A 16225-nucleotide genomic window follows, 5' to 3' on the forward strand; every position below is an offset into this window, starting at 1 on the left:
CAAATGTCACTGCTAGTGAGCATGGAGCCACCCCTGAGCCCTGCCCAAGCTCATCATCATGACACTGCAAACCCACACCACCACCCATTTCCTCAAGCCAATGCTACTGTTTTCCCCCTGTATACTGCTTTCTAACATGTCATTTCCACACGTACCTGTTTTTTATATAGTTGTAGTCAGAATGCCCATATTATCTGATTTTTAGCTTTTCTCACTTAACAAAATATATTTTTTCAAATTTTATAAGTCCATTATTTTTTAAATGGCTGAACGGTATTCTATTTTTATGTTGATTTTCTATAAATTATTTAACTGTTGAACTATTGCTTGGCATTTAGATATTTTAAATTGCTCATTTTTTATAGATGACTTTGAATCAGGCATGTTTTTTCATACCTAATTGAGTTGAATTTTTAACCTCTCATAAAACAGAACATTATACTCATTTTCACCTTCAGCGGGTCACCCTGCACATTCTTGGTTCAGCTGGCAATTTAGTTCTTTCTAAGCATGCCAAAGAATAGTGTGTGTGTGGGGGGGGGGCGGAATTATACTGCAGAGTTCAGTATTGGGACAATGCCACTGTTCCAACTTTTCCAAGCCCATTCATTAAATTGGCTCAAGAAGTTATTCTTTTTCTAAAACTTTTCTGCCTAATTTTAAACAGCATTGAATTGTACCTACTTGCATCTTTTAAGCCTTCCTATTTGCTCCCCATTTTCTTCTTGGAAACCCTATACAGGGTCACTATGAGTTGGCACCAACTCCACAGCACCTAGCAACAACAATGTTCACTTCCCCAAGAAGTTCTGGTGGCGCAGTGTTAAGCACTTGGCTGCCAACAGCAAGGTCAGCAGTTTAAACCCACCAGCTGCTCTGCGAGAGGTAGTCTTTCTGCATTTTGTACAGATTATTATTTTTGTTGTTTAGTGCCATCAAGTCAGTTCTGACTCAGGGTTTTTGAAGAATGGCTGGTGAGGTGAGTTTGAACAGCTAACCTGGAGGTTAACTGGCCAGTGCTTATCCTACAGCACCACACCAGGTCTCCTCTGTAAAGATGACAGCCTTTGAAACCCTATAGAGCAGTGCTACTCTGTCCTATAGAGTCGCTGTGAGTGAGAATGGACTTACTAGCAAGGGGTTTTGGATTTATCTACTTCCCAAATGTGCGCTTTACTTCTCTTGAAAAACTTGTCTGTGATTTCCCTATCTGTTCAAAGATAAAGTCTGACTTCAGTCCAAACTAGAAATCCAGGTTGAAAGGAGACAAACGACTGTTAGGATAACTCCTGTGTGGCTTTGATCTCATCTCCATGATTTCAGTAGGGTGTGTTCAGGACACTGGCCTAGAAGTCAGAAGGTCCAGCTCTGATTAGACACTGGTGGCAATGCGATCGTCACTCCGTAAGCTCATTTTCTCTCCCTCAAGAATAATAAATATGTGCCCATTTCATACGATTGGAAAGATCACAGGAGAGAAAGATATACCAGTGTGTGAATGTGTGTGTATACAGTTATTTTAGGGCAGAAAGTAGTTATAATTATTTTAAATTTGACACCATGGAACGTACCATCTCAGCAAACTACACTGCATTCTTTTTTTTTTTATCTTCAGAAATTACATTAGACATTTATTTTCAAAATCCATCCTTTACAGAGAAGATAAGAAATTTCTAAAGTCCATCTTTGGGGTTTTTGGGGTTTCTTGTTGACTAAGCAACATTTTCAGTTGAGAAAAGTGTTTCTTTGTTTTGCTAATATTTTCTGAGGAAGAGAAAGTGGGTGTTAACTGTCCAGATGTAGGTGTTCTGAAAATCAACGCAGGGCTCTTGCCTTTGGATGCAGACATAACATGATTTCGGTTTGCAGAGCTCCGAGTCTTTCTCTCTGGTGTCTTCGGAGTGGGTTTAGCTGAAGGAGTGCTAAGAGTGCTCTTCAATAATGATAGAAAACGTCTACTTTTATCTTGATGTCTAACTGTTCTATTGCATGTTTTACAAGAAATCAACAATTCACTTTTGGAGTCTTTGTACATTTTCACAACTTTTGTTTCTTTAAAACTGAGTGTATAACCCTTTGCTTCTAAATTATGAAGTTTCTGTACTTTGGGTGTCAGTTTAGGCTTGGGTTTGAGGCGCACTCAAGAGTTATCCAGTACCAGCAACTGGAAACAGTATGGACATGTTTCTTCAAAAGTGTTCTTAGCATAGGCGATAGCCGGCTTGACCCGGACAGCTGTCTGTAGTTTTCACCAGGCAGCCTCAAGATAAGTGGTTGGTGAGACCAATGCATTCTTTTTAAAGGACAAAACTCTATCCCGATCCCCCTACTTACCTAATTTTTAAGATAATCACTAAGTATTTTAACTAAATTGATCCTTAAATTATATTCTTCAAGTGTCCTTGGAAAACCTATAATTCATAGAGTTGTCAAGTTGACTCTCACAACTCAGATAAAACTTGTCTCCCTTCTAGGTTGAAAAAAAGGCAAAATGAATGCATGGAAAGGTAATAGGGGGTTTGGAAAGTTGGAGCTGTGGTGTTCTCTTGCCTGTCTCCTCAATGTGACATTTTAAGGGGTCTTGGCGGCACGTTGGATTAAGAGATGAACTGCTAATGTTCAAACCTACCAGCCACTCCATGGGAGAAACATGAGGCTGTCTGCTCTTTTAAAGATTTACTCATTGGGAAATCCTAAAGAGCAAGCTATTTGATTCTGCCCTTTGTTGCTGTTGTTGTTAAGTGCCATCCAGTCAGTGCTGACTCATAGAGACCATACGCACAGCAGAACGAAACACTGCCCGATTTAGAGGACCCAGGAATGGACTAGACAGCGGAGTTCCATTGTTTTTGTTTAGTTTATGTTTACATTGTGACAATATGAAATCTGCAGTGTTATGAATACTTTGATAGAAAACTCAGAGGAAATTAAAAATTCTTTCAACGGAAACATAGTTTAAAATAAATTGATTAAATAAATAAAATAACAAAGCAATTGAAATCTCATGTTAAAACTAAGCTGTAACGCTTCCAAAAGAATGAATGTTCTTTCTCCAGTACTAAGGATATTCTAATAATAATAATTAGATCCGAGGGATCCTTCCTGCCATCCTTAGGCAAACAAAATGAAAAACAAGTTATAACTTATTTTTTGAAAAATCCTCAAATCCTCGCCTAATCCTTGGCTACCAGCCTAGGGGGATGGGGTGGAGGTGGGCTGGGCAGTCAGCCCGGGTCCCACCGCGAAAGGCGCTAGCAGGGAGGTGCGTGCGCGCGGGTTCCTGGGCCCTGCCCTGCTGCAGACAGCAGACCGAGGTGAAGGCGGGAAGGGTCAACAGGGCAAATACTTTCTCAGAATCCTGCAGCCTAGGCCAGCTTCAGCGGTTTTTTTCCTCCGACCAGCGCACTTTTTCTCCCCATCCCCCACACTCGAACTCGTGAGGCTGCAGCTGGTCAAACCAATGGCAGAGTTGGGAAACGCGGGACACAGTTCCCCAGCCCCGGGCGCTCGGGGCCCAGCGAGAGGAGAGCGCCCTACGGGTCCCAGCAACTAGCAAGTGAACCCTCCCCCAGGGGAGGGGTCTATCTGTGGACAGGCTGCTGGGCGCCTGGGAGGGGAGGGGGTGTGTCCGAGGGGCTGGAGCCGACTTGGGAGCGGGGACGCCACAAACCGCTTTCTCTCGGTCAGTCGCAGAGTGTGGCCGCTTCTCTAGAGCTCCCAGCGCGGCGTCGACATGCGCGGGGGCAGCGCGCTCCTGGCCTCGCTGCTCTTGGTGGCCGTACAGTGCCAGCAGAGAGGTGAGCTGGCGGGGAGGGCGCGCGGGACAAAGCCGCTGCCGACTGGGGGTGATGGGATGCATAGATCTCCTGCGTGTCCCTGGAGAGCACCACCGGCGGGGATTGAGAGGGCTGGGGATGCCCTCCCAGTACTTTGGAGCGGTTCCCTGTTGGCCTTCCACAGATAGTTTGCTAGGTCTAGCAGGGTTGTGGTGGCGGGAGTGGGATGCTGCGGGCAAGATGATGGGAGAGCGCCGACTCCGCAGCTTTTCTGGAAGTCAGTCCTCGGCTCAGATTGTCTCCGGGAGGGAGGAGGTGGTCTGGCGCTCATTCGGGCCCGGGGGAATGCATTGAAAAGGATTTCTCTTAAGTCCCCTTCATTGTCCTGCGGCGGAACGCGTGATCGTCTGCAGGGGGAACTGGGCAGGCTCCTCCGGGCCCCTTGCGGGCCGGGTACCTGGTTGTGAGAGACTCGGTGAGAAGCGTGTCCCTCTGTCTGGGTCCCTCAGATGGCGTCCAGGACTCGAATGTGCCCTTTCTCTTGCACTTCGCTCTTTGTGCAGTCTTCTAAGTAGTCAGACCGGCTGATTGCGCGCATAAGTTAGACCACGGTCGCTCCGGGTAAGGGGGATGCTGCGAAGGGCGTACTTTCATGGTTCGCTGCCCGGTGCAGTAGCTCTCGGGGCAAAATATAAGAACGGAAACTTGAGGCGAATTTTCAAGTTTTCTGTCCATGCCGAGAGAGCAATAGAGACCTGTTTCCCTTTCCATGGACAACTCCTCCAACTGTATCCATAGGGTTAAGTACATATACCAGCGCTGTTTCTTGTTGGCTAGGCAGTGACATATGTTTCTTGAAAACATTTTAAAGTATACAACACATGGCAATGAGCATATGTGCAAAAAATGAAAATTTCATTTGAAAAATAAGAAAAAGTCTAAAATGGGTGGCGAAATGCTAACTATAGCCGTGATAAACTGCTTGGAATTGTGCTGTGTTGTGGACTTTGCAGAGAGAAGGCCGTTTCGTTCATTCATTCATTGAAGCGTTCATGATGAAAGCCCTGGACCTGAGCCGCAATTGCGCGGCCAGGTCAGACTCTGCATGGCTCAGGACTGGAGAACAGAACGTTTACATAGTTATCCCCGGTAAAAGGAGCTGCCTTTTCGGAGAGATGGCTTTTGACTCTCTGCAAGGCTAACTCATTTCCATCAGGTTGCAGAAAGTGAACAAGTCCTGGTTTCCACAGTGTGGGGAAGAAGCAGCTTGACTTAGCTTTATTGTTCTGAAATTGAAAGTTCCAGCCCGACCCCTAGGAGGCGCCCTGCATATTTTCCGTGCGCCTCAGGCCTCCTTGGCTTGGACTTTTATGAATTGTGTTTTGAGAAAGTGGAGCTGCATGGGACTTTCCTGCTTGGAGATGTTGCTGGAAACCACCCTCAGTAGGAGACTTAGAATCATTCACATCACATTTATATTTGCAAATCCCTTTTCCAGTCCTGAAGGAGCCCTGGTGGCACAGTGGGTTAAATGCTGGGCTGCTAATTGAAAAGAAAGGTCGGTGGTCCCAACCTACCAGTCCCTCAAACGCAGTCTGCTCTTATAAAGATGTACAGCCTCAGGAATCCTAGGGAGCAGTTCTGTTCTGTCTCACAGTGTTGCAAGTGACACAGTAGCAGTGGGTTTGATTTTCTGGGTTTGAGATTCCCAGCCTGAGTCCCACAGTGTTGCAAATAATTAAAGAGAAAAGTTGGAGATTTGGGTCCACCCAGAGGCACCTCCTAAGAATGAATGGTCATTGAAAATCCTATGGACACATGTAGGGTTGCCTTTAGTCAGAAGGTACTCCAGGGCAACGGGTGGTTTCCCAATATGACCCCATTAACCATACCTTTCCTGCCAAATATCCTTGAGGGAGTTTTTTTATTTTCAAAATTAGTAATTTTGTGTCTTTTTTATATAGCTTGAATGATTAGTGAAATGGTATACATATTGCTGTTGTTGTTAAGTGCCGTCGAGTCGGATCCAACCCATAGCGACCCTATACAGGGTTTCCGAAGAGCGACTGGTGAGCTTGAACCACCGATCTTGCAGTTCAAACGGCTTTGCAGTCTGGCGCATTAATCCACAGCGCCACACCAGGACTGCGGTATACATATGTTCATAATCAAATAACCCTGACCTGCCTATCATATGCTGAATTAGCTATCTAGTGCTTATATAGTTGGAAATGATCTTTATCTAATAACATTGAGATGTTTAAAATTCCTGGGTCATTTTGAAGCCTATTTCTATGTAACCTTATAACTCACAGGATGTGACCCAATAATTCAATTATCTTTGAAATGCAACCTGTTTAAAGTGAGCTATTCCTAAGCACATGTGATGTGCTCCTAACAATAATACTCTGTTAAGTCTTTGTTAACTCTGTTACATAGAATTATAGTCACTAAATGGGTTGGCTCATCTCTTCTGCTTTAAACTTTTTTTTCCCCTAAGTAAAATAGATAATTTCAAGTAGTATTTAGCATGTATGTACTTCACAGTAAAGTATATGGGTGTAATGGATTTCAAAAGCACATTTTTCTTTTCTGTAGCTGTAATCCCCAAGAAAAGGGCCAATAAAAAATACTGATTTTAGTGGTTGGAAACAAGAATATGTGTAATAAAAATATCACTGCCCACCTCCAGCAGATCCTAGACTTTGGCCCATTTCTTTTTTCCCTTCCTCTTTTAGAGACATTAAATATAAATCTTTAACATCTGTAGTTACTTAATCTAGTGTGGTGGAGAATTCAAATGCATCAGAAATTTGAAAAAACTCATACACTGGCGTCTTATGTCACTTTTACAATTGTGTATCAGAAAATGCTTATTATTTCAAGGGACTGATCTTTGAGATACCCTATCATTTTATAATAATTGGTCCATAAAATCCTATGGATACTCATTATCATTAATAGTAAGACTGTATGGGAAAATGGAACAAATTATGTCTTCCAGTTTCAGGTATTTTACTCTCTATTTGGCAAATTGGACAAGTTAATTCACCTTTTTGTGCTGTAGTTTCATCCTCTGCAAAATGGAAATAATAACAGTAAGTACATTGAAAGGATGTTAATAATTAAGTGAAATAGAGCAAGCAGTATGCTTAGTACAGGTTCAGACCTTAATGAGCATTATCTACGAACATCATTATCACTATTTTATTCAACACTATCGGGGAAGTCCTTTTCCAAGCTATGCTCTCTGAGATGTATAATCATTTAGAAACCTGGGCGTTGAGTTTTAGAATCAAATAGTCTTGGGTGGAAATGTCAGACCAGTCACTCTGATTGTCTTTGACAATGGGCATCAGTGAAAGTCAGTCTTCCTATCTATAAAATGGATAGGATTGATTTGTTGAAATAATACATGAACAGTGTTAGCATGTGCATGCCACAGGTGCTGAACAAACGTTGACTTCATTACTGTTATACTAAGTGTGCATGCTCCTTATCTTGGACTCTCCTTCCTGCCCCCCTCATCACTATCTGTGTCCATGTGGTCATTAACTTGGTGAGTTTACCTCCTCAAAATCTGTGCAAGCATGTCCTCATTTTTGTTCTTACTGCTGACTTGGTCCAGGAATAGTTTTCCTCATGAAATAATGGGGCAATTCCCTTCTCCTCAGTAGTACTACCACTGTATTTTTTCTAAACACTATTGGAGTCTTGGTGTGACGCTGTAGGGTAAGCACTGGACTGTTAACTACATGGTTGGCAGTTCAAACCCACCAGCTGCTTCTTGGAAATCCTATACATGGTCTTTATGAGTTGGAACCAACTTGATGGTACTTAACAACAGTGTTGGATAACTACACACAGCCTTGTTTAAAATTCTTCATTGACTCCCTACAATGGTAAAAATAAGGTAGGTGCTCCTGAACCGTGTCCACGCCCCTTTCCATTTCTCCCCATTTCCCACCACTTTCTTATCACCTTGCTTGGTACTCTCCAAGTATGGTTTACTTGCGTTCTTCTTTGTCTAATCCCAGGGCCCTCTTGCATGGTATGCCCTCTTCATTTCTGTGCCCTCTCTATGGGCTGAGACTAACAATTTCATACTCATGGTAGCATGTGCTCACAAAATGAGAGTCATGCATCACATTGGGGGAAAACTTAGCCTGTTGGTACCCCAGCTGGCCAGGCATCCCAGAGCTGGGGGCATTAGCTCAGGCACACTTACTCATAGCTCATCAGTGTTTCCTGGCACAGTCTCAGTGTTAGAAAGCCTCTGTTTGGGTATTTAAACCCTGGAACACCTTCCTAGTCCTTTCCCCACTGAATTATTTATTAGGTGCCCTCCCCTGGTCTCACCCTGTGCTGAACTCCATTGTGTGTCTCTATTGTTCTACTTATCATGTGTAAATAATTGGCCTGCTTGTCTGTCTTGAGGTTTTCCTGGACTGGGAACATTGTATTCATATCTGTGTGCTCCTTGTCTTACAGTATTACTGGCAGTTTATGGCCACTTGTATTTGCCAAATTAAACTGAAGTAAATACTTTTGCTTAGGAATCAAGTTGCTTTTTAAAAAGTAATATTTTAGAACAGGTAATCCAGATGAATGGTACACCATTCAAGCCATTAAAAGGGGGAAAAAAAAGGTTGTCTTGCTTTTTCTTTTTTTTGAGGCAGATACTGCTTTTACTTCTTGGGTATCCTTGAGTATACCTCCAGAGATGGTTCTTTAAAAACAAACTACTTCATGAAACCTACTTTTTTTCTAATAGTTGTTGTTGTTAAGTGCTATCAAGTCAATTCTGAGCCTTAGCGACCCTGTGTAGGGTTTCCGAGAAGCAGCTGGGAAGTTTGAACCACTGACCTTGCAGTTCAAATGGCGTTGCAGTCTGGCGCATTAACCCACAGTGCCACACAGGACTCCTTTCTAATAGTATGTTGTTGTTGTTGTTGTTAAGTGCTATTGAGTCGGTACTGATCCATAGTGACCCTGTATAGGTTTCCGAGGAGCGACGATCGTATATATGAGGAGGCTTCAAAAAGTTCATGGAAAGATTCCATTATCTTATAATTCCTTTTGTTCCCCCATTAATTTGTGAAATTCCCACATATATTACCTAAGATAAATAATTGTTAAGTGCCATTGAGTAGGTTCCAACTGATAGCAACCCTATATAGGGTTTCCAAGAAGCAGCTGGTGAGCTTGAACCACCAACCTTGCAGTTCAAACGACTTTGCAGTCCAGTGCATTAACCCACAGTGCCACACCAGGACTCCAAGATAAATAAGATTATAAGACTTAAAATAAACAGCAAAACAACCAGATGCCATCAAGTGAATCTGACTCATGATTACCCCATGTGAATAAGCGTAAAACTGTGCTCCATAAGGTTTTCAATAACTGCTTTTTTATGGATAGGCCTCTCTTCTGAAGTGCCTCTGAATGGTCATCCACAGACTTCTAATAGTATAAGTACCAGTTATTTTCCAGCAAATTAAAAAATTCCTCTCTTGATTGCTCTCCTTCTACTACTCTTTTAGTGTACCTTAGGAGTCCCAGTGTGGTGCTGTGGGATAAAGCACTGGACTGCAAGGTCGGTTTGAACCACAATGTCTATGTTCAAATTCACCAGCTGCTCCTTGGAAACCCTTTACAGGGTTACAATGAGTTGGAACTGACTCTACAGCACTTAACAACAACATACAGAATACTAACACACCACTTAATGAATGTATATATTTGTAAATGCTTCAGCTTCCAACTTGTCACTTTCAAGAAGGACTTCGGCTGAAAAGTATTAGAGCAGTGCAATCTTTTATAATTTCGTAGATGGAACTTAGAACTTTGAACTTTTTCTAAAAGTATTACTTAGCCTGGTGTTAATAAGCTATTGCTTTAAGTCATAAAGTGCTTTAGAAAATATATTTTTAGGACATTTATGATATAGATATAGAGATGGGATGCTGTAGATAAGCACTGGACTGTTAACCACAAGGTTGGTGGTTCAAACCCACCAGCTGCTCCTTGGAAACCCTATACAGGGTTGCTATGAATCACAATCAACTCCATGGCCCTTAACAGCAAGAGTGATGTAGAGAAGTCAGATTTGAGAATAATTCTACTAGAAATTAAAGACAGATTCATTTTGCCAATAAGTATGATTAATTATGGGAACCCTGACAGACACTGAAAAATTTAAATTTTGAAATAATTCATGATGGATTAGTTAATAGCCTATACCTTGAATTTAGAAGTTAACTGGGGACAATCTTAGACCTTAGCTGAAGTTTTAGTTATACTTCCCAGTTACATTTGTTGTTGTTAAGTTCTGTTGAGTCGATTCCGACCCATAGTGACCATCTATAAGGTTTCCAAAGAGAAGCTGGTGAGCTTGAACTGCTGACCTTGCAGTTCAAATGGCTTTGCAGTCTGGCACATTAACCCACAGTGCCACATGAACATTATTGAATAAACATGGCAATCTCTTAGAAAGCTGTAGTTTTCTAAGAAAGAAAGTGTGCTTGCAAACAATTCTTTTACTTGTCTTATTTCCAAAATACTAATAAGCTTTCATAGACAGTTGAACAAATGCATTTCGAAATTAATGAGGAGGGAAAAAAAAAAAACTTTATAGAAGTAATTTAATTAAGGTCATGAACCCCGTTTCTGTTGAAACTTGCCTGTCAGGGAGCTATTTCAGCAAAAAGCACCATGCTATACTTGGTGTTCTTTCTAGGGAGGGGGACAGTTTGTTCCCAGAATAACCATTTAATACCGCTGAATTCTTCTACTTGAGCCTTTGTTTTCTCAAGGCTGGATCAAGAGCTTTCTTTAAGTTAACTTGGTCCTTGGGACTTTGTTTCAGGAGAAGGCAATCAAGACAGTGAGATTCCAAACCAGCTAGTGAGATAGGTAACATTCTTGTCTAGGTAAGCATTTATCGCAGTGTGTTAATCCAGAGATGATGCTATCAAAATACTTAGGAGCCTGACTTAAGCGTGTGTGTGTGTGTATGTGTGTCTGTATGCGTGTATACATGCATTTCCCCCCTCTTTTGAATCAGCCATTTGCAGTTTGAATCTCTTCATTCCTGAAGCTATCTTTGAAGTCTGAGCTGTTGGCCCAGCAGGCAGTGAGACTTCAATTCTTGTGCCAGAGAACCTCTTGTGGGAATGTCAGATTTAGATAAATGAGTATTTATGGAAGTACCATCTCTTCTTACTCTCTAAAGTATTTCCTGCATTTCATTCTATTGCACCATAATTTCCTTCCAGAAACTCGGGGAATGCTCTATAACAATAGAGATTTTAAAGAAGATGCTTAAGTTTAGCGGATCATTTTTAGTTAGGAGAGAACATTAAGAAAGAAAAAATCCCTCATATCGCAATGCTGATTGTTGTATACAATCGATTTTGAAAGATTTCCCGAGCTTTTTGGAATGACAGAAGTTTACTCACATGAGTGGTTATCTTGCTATCTTGGGTCTAGCATTAGAAATTCTTTCCTTATCTGGATGCATCCCCTCCACCATTCCCAGTGAATGACATTCTTTCAAGATACCTTGACTTCATCTTCCTATTTTCTTCTTTTTTGGTGTCCCATTATCCAAACTGAGGAGACCTGGTGTGGTACTAGAGCAGAAACATGGGACTGCCAACTGCAATACTGATAGCTGGAACTCACCAGATGCTCCTTGGAAGCCCTATACAGGGTCACTATGAATTGGAACAATGGCATTTAACAACAACATTCAGGCTGAGGCTAAAGTTTTCTTTCTTTTAAAAATTCTCTAATTTTTTATTCAATTACAGATACAGATTATCACTATCTGTCTTAATGACTATTATATATATATATGAGTCATTAATGTTATATTATATATATAATAGTCATTAATATTATATTATATACTTTTATATAATGTAATATAAGTATACTGTTTTTATAAGTATACTATTATATACTTAATGACTACAGTCTCTGATGTTTGCTTCTGTCCACTGAAATGATTCCCACACTTGCAGTTCCAGTAATCCTGTTGAAACCTGGCCTTTAAGATGCCACTCTTCTGCTTCATAGTTTCAACTCCTGCCTACCTAGCATAGCCTCAAGAGTTCCTTCAAACTCAGTCACATACTCACATCTGTGTCTATCCTGAACCTTCTGCTTGTGTTGCAAAACTCTTTATCCTCTAACTGCAATTGGTATATTGACACATCTTCAAGATTTTGTTCTTATTACTCCCCTTACCTGACATGTACCCCCTTTTTCTACTTAAAACCTGACTGGACCACAACTTACTACGCAAGGATAGCCCTAATTTTTGTGTTTATATCAACTACTCCCTTTCTAAATTTGCATTGTCTTTTGTGAAAAGTTCGCAACAACCTAGAGTTGCCATTTGGTCCTCTTCTGGATTGCTTGCCCAGAATGTCATCAGCCAAGGTTCAAAAGAAGGGAGATGTTTCTTTTCAAGATTAAACCCTTGACTTGCAGCGTTTCTTTCAATACTCAGATAACTAGGGGTATAGGGCTCTAGTGCTCCTGAGTCACTGGTGTCTTTGGAGGGTAGTAACACCCACAAATTTTTACAGGCAGGCAGGGTTGCCTTGTTGTTGTTGTGAATTGCTGTCAAATCAGTTCTGACCTGTAGTGAATATAGGGTTTCTGAGGAACAGCTGGGGAGATTGAACCGCTGACCTTGCAGTTCAAACAGCTTTGCAGTCTGGTGCGTTAACCCACAGCACCACAACAGGACTCCTAAGCAATCATTAAATCCCTGTCCAATCCCTGGATTGCATACTTGATTTTATGACCACTGAAGGAGGTTGGGATTCAGTTAGTCTGAGTAGGATCCAGAATGTATATTTTTCTAGAAAGCACAAGCACATTTCCAACTGGTCTCATAATTTAAATGATTGTTTCCAGAACAGTCTTTGTCATGTGGCTTAATTTCCCTCCTTGTTGCTGTGACTAATGGACTAACACCTTTCCCAACCCCTGAACAGTCTCACAGTCTTTTCTTTATATTCAGAATCGCTCAGTTCTGCAATTTCTGTCTTTTTGTACAAAATACAGCTTTCACAACTCCACCCCTAGCTTCATAGGCATACTTTTGTTCACTCTAGAAGTTTGGGGTGGGGAGTATGCAAAATATTCATTAACATGGCAAATGCCTTGGGGTTCCCACAGCTTTTTTATTTTCTTTTTCAGATAGTTCTGCCCTGTAGGCTAAGCACTGGACTCACCTTTCAGCTGCTCCTCGGAAATCCTATACAGGATTGCTATGAGTTAGACTTGATGGTATTTAACAACAACAGCAAAACTATGCACAACATCTTTGTCCTTTCCCTTCTTATGAATGGGAATATTTCCTTGTGGGTTTGTTGTTCATTCTATTCAGACTTCTACATTTATATTTCTCGCCTTGCTCATTCATTTTGGCATGCGTCACTCATTTACTGAGTACATATTGGATCTACTATGTCAGGCCCCGAGTCAGAGATATGCAAAAGCTAGCAATGCGATGTCTGCTTTAAGACCACATTCTTGTCTACCTTTCTCACTGTGGTTCCAGGGAATTTCTGCACATATTTTTCTGATTTGGGGAAATTTTCATTTATATGTTAGAGATCATAGTGGAACTCTACAAAGTGTTTCTATTTTAAAGCCCAGGCTCCAAACCTTTCTGGACATTCTTGATGGACTTGTTTTGGAAGAAGTCCAAGGAACTGTAAAATGTATATTCTGAAAGCAATATGGCTAAAAGAGGAGCTGGAGAATGAAAGTGACATTTGATCAGTGTTACTGCCTATATTTGCTTGCTTTTGTCAATCTAATACAGTTCACATTAAAATGAGTGAGCCAAGTGAGAGCCGGAAGTGGAGGGACAGTGAGGCTGTCAGCCTCAGTGGTGGAAATACTGGAGTTTCATGAGCAGCTTCCACATCAAGCACCAATGTTGGTGGGTAGCTATGACCTTCTCCTTTAGGTTTCCTTACTTCCTTTTGGGAGCTGGGAGCTTCTCTTCTGGGCTGACTCTTCTGTGAGTTCCAACTTCTTCTGGGAGATGCCAGTGTAAAAGCGTGGTGTTGTAGGATTAACATTGGACTGCTAACTGCAAGATCTGAGGTTCAAACTCACCAGTTGCTCCTTGGAAATCCCATAGTGTTGGAACCAACTTAAAAACAGCACTTAACAACAACAGCAATGGCATTCAGAGTCCATCATGTTTTGAGATATGATCTGGCATTATAAGATTGGGTGGTTGACTGAATATTCATTGATTCAATCTTTTAATTAATCCAAAACTCACTAAATACTGTCCATATTCAGGCACTGTCTTGTGCATTGCCCCTCTTCTTGTTGCACCTTTACTTGAACTAGTCACAGATACCTTTTCTGTGGGATTTATCAGGACAAACTCCTTTTTGCTGACCCAACCAGCTGATCTTCACTTGCACCTTCACAAGTTCAGTGACTCCAAAGTCTAGCTTTCCTCATTTACCTTCTACTCCTATTCTTCTTGGAGCTTGTCTTTAATTAGTGATCCATTATGCATTTGGTTTTTCTGACCTCCTTCAGAACTTTTCTTCAATGTTGTTAAGTACTGTCAAGTCAGTTCTGACTCACAGTGACCCTGAATAAGGTTTCTGAAGAGCATCTGGTGAGTTTGAACTGCCAACCTTGTGGTTCAAACGCATCTTGTGATCCAGTGCTTACCTTACAGTGCCACACTAGGACTCCAATAATTGGCTTATAATTTTCCCTTCTAACGCTACCCAGGAGTCCTGGTGTGGTGCTGAGGGTTAATGTGCTAGCCTGCAAGATCGGTTTGAACTGCAAGGTTGGTGGTTCAACCTCACCAGCCACTCCTCAGAAAACCATACATGGTCACTATGAGTCAGAACGGACTCGAAGGCACTTATCAACACCACCACCACTACCCCACAAAACACAAACTGTTCTGCCTCCTACATCTCCAACACACACACAGTCTTTGACATCCCCCAACACACAGACACATACCCTTTTACATCCCAACACAAGCACACACACCTTACCTATATTGACCTTGCAGACTGTTTCCTGCCTGGCTTCCCTGCAAATGCTGCTTGGGCAGATACTGTTTTGATAAACCCATGACTGAACAGAGTTAGATTCTAGACCTCACCCCATTTGCTGTGGTGGGGTAGGTCCTACTGGTAAGACCAGTCCAGCTTCAAGTACTGGAGTGAAGTCTAGTATAGTCAAGAAAGCAGTTTTCTAAGTACCCAGAAAACTGTTGGCATCTGCAGTGGCACCTGTGTTAATGAATGCCAAAGTTGACCATGTCGTTCAATCCTTGTTGAATTGCTGTAATAGCTTCTTACTCTTTGCTGAAGAACACATGTCACGCCCTCTGTGATCTGACCTGCTCAGAACTCCTCACAATCTCTTCTACCATTGCTAGCCATTCTTCATCCATTCTGAACTGTCTGTGGTTCCCACAGAGGCTCATTTCTGTGTGCCTTTGAATGCACTGCAAGTTCTTTACTTTACTGGTAGCACTTTGACTTATTCCAGTTCAGCCAGGCATTCCTCTTTGTTATTTCCACAGCAATTGGTCCATACATGCAACTAGCACATCATTTGGTAACTATTTAACTTGCCTGTCTCTCTTTGAGGACTGTGATTTTTGCTTGTATACTGAATATAAAGCAGAATGCTTGGCACATAGTGTTAATTTTGTAAATAAATACTGATTATATGAATGAATGAAAGCTCCAATGCAGACAATCAACAGGGACTAGAAGGGAATCCAGTGGCCATTGGTTAGATGCCCAGATAGACAGGCATTTGGGATTAGGGTAGAGGGCCAGCACAAGAAGTCCAGGAGAATTTACTAGGTCACCCAAACAGGATTCAGGGAACAAGCTAGATAGAATCTAGGTAACCAAACTAAGGCAGAAAATAAGCAAATATTTTAAGACTAAGGCCTTAGCTCACATTCTAAACAAGAAAATATGATTAGGGGCAAAAGAAGCATAAACAAAAAGTTCAAATACTTTCTGCTTAACCACAGGGTCCCACATGGTGCTCACTGATGGAGTCCAAATGTGGAGAGAGAAAAGTCACCCATACATGTAACCAGGAGGGGCTTGATAACTTTAAGTGATTACTCATGCTTTTTTGTTTTTTTTCCACCCTTTCTCATCTACCAATTCAATACAAAAAAAAAAAATCACAGTTTTGTTAATTAACTGAATTAGCATTTCTTGTAGGATAAGCACTGGACTACTAACCACAAGTTTAGTGGTTCAAACCCACCAACAGCTCATCGGAAACCCAATACAGGGTTGCTATGAGTTGGAACTGACTTGAAGGCACTTAACAACAACAACAGTGACGAATATTTAATACAGCCTTAAAACCTAGATATTTAATAAAATTTATTTCTAGATTTT

General features: G+C 41.5%; 1 protein-coding gene and 1 pseudogene across 1 annotated transcript in view; one reads left to right on the plus strand and one right to left on the minus strand.

Moving 5' to 3' along the window:
* Positions 1-1651: 1651 nt before the first annotated feature.
* On the minus strand, positions 1652-4511 carry LOC102836982 (annotated as a pseudogene).
* Positions 4512-4828: 317 nt separating this feature from the next.
* LAMA1 (laminin, alpha 1) overlaps positions 4829-16225 on the plus strand; it is a 217941-nt gene continuing 206544 nt past the window's right edge. The window contains exon 1 of the mRNA XM_006868714.1: positions 4829-4925. Coding sequence (XP_006868776.1) covers positions 4829-4925 — 97 coding nt within the window. The remainder of the gene's footprint in view (positions 4926-16225) is intronic.

This window comes from Chrysochloris asiatica, unplaced genomic scaffold, assembly GCF_000296735.1.
Source record: "Chrysochloris asiatica unplaced genomic scaffold, ChrAsi1.0 scaffold00122, whole genome shotgun sequence".
Classification (NCBI taxonomy): Eukaryota; Metazoa; Chordata; class Mammalia; order Afrosoricida; family Chrysochloridae; genus Chrysochloris; species Chrysochloris asiatica.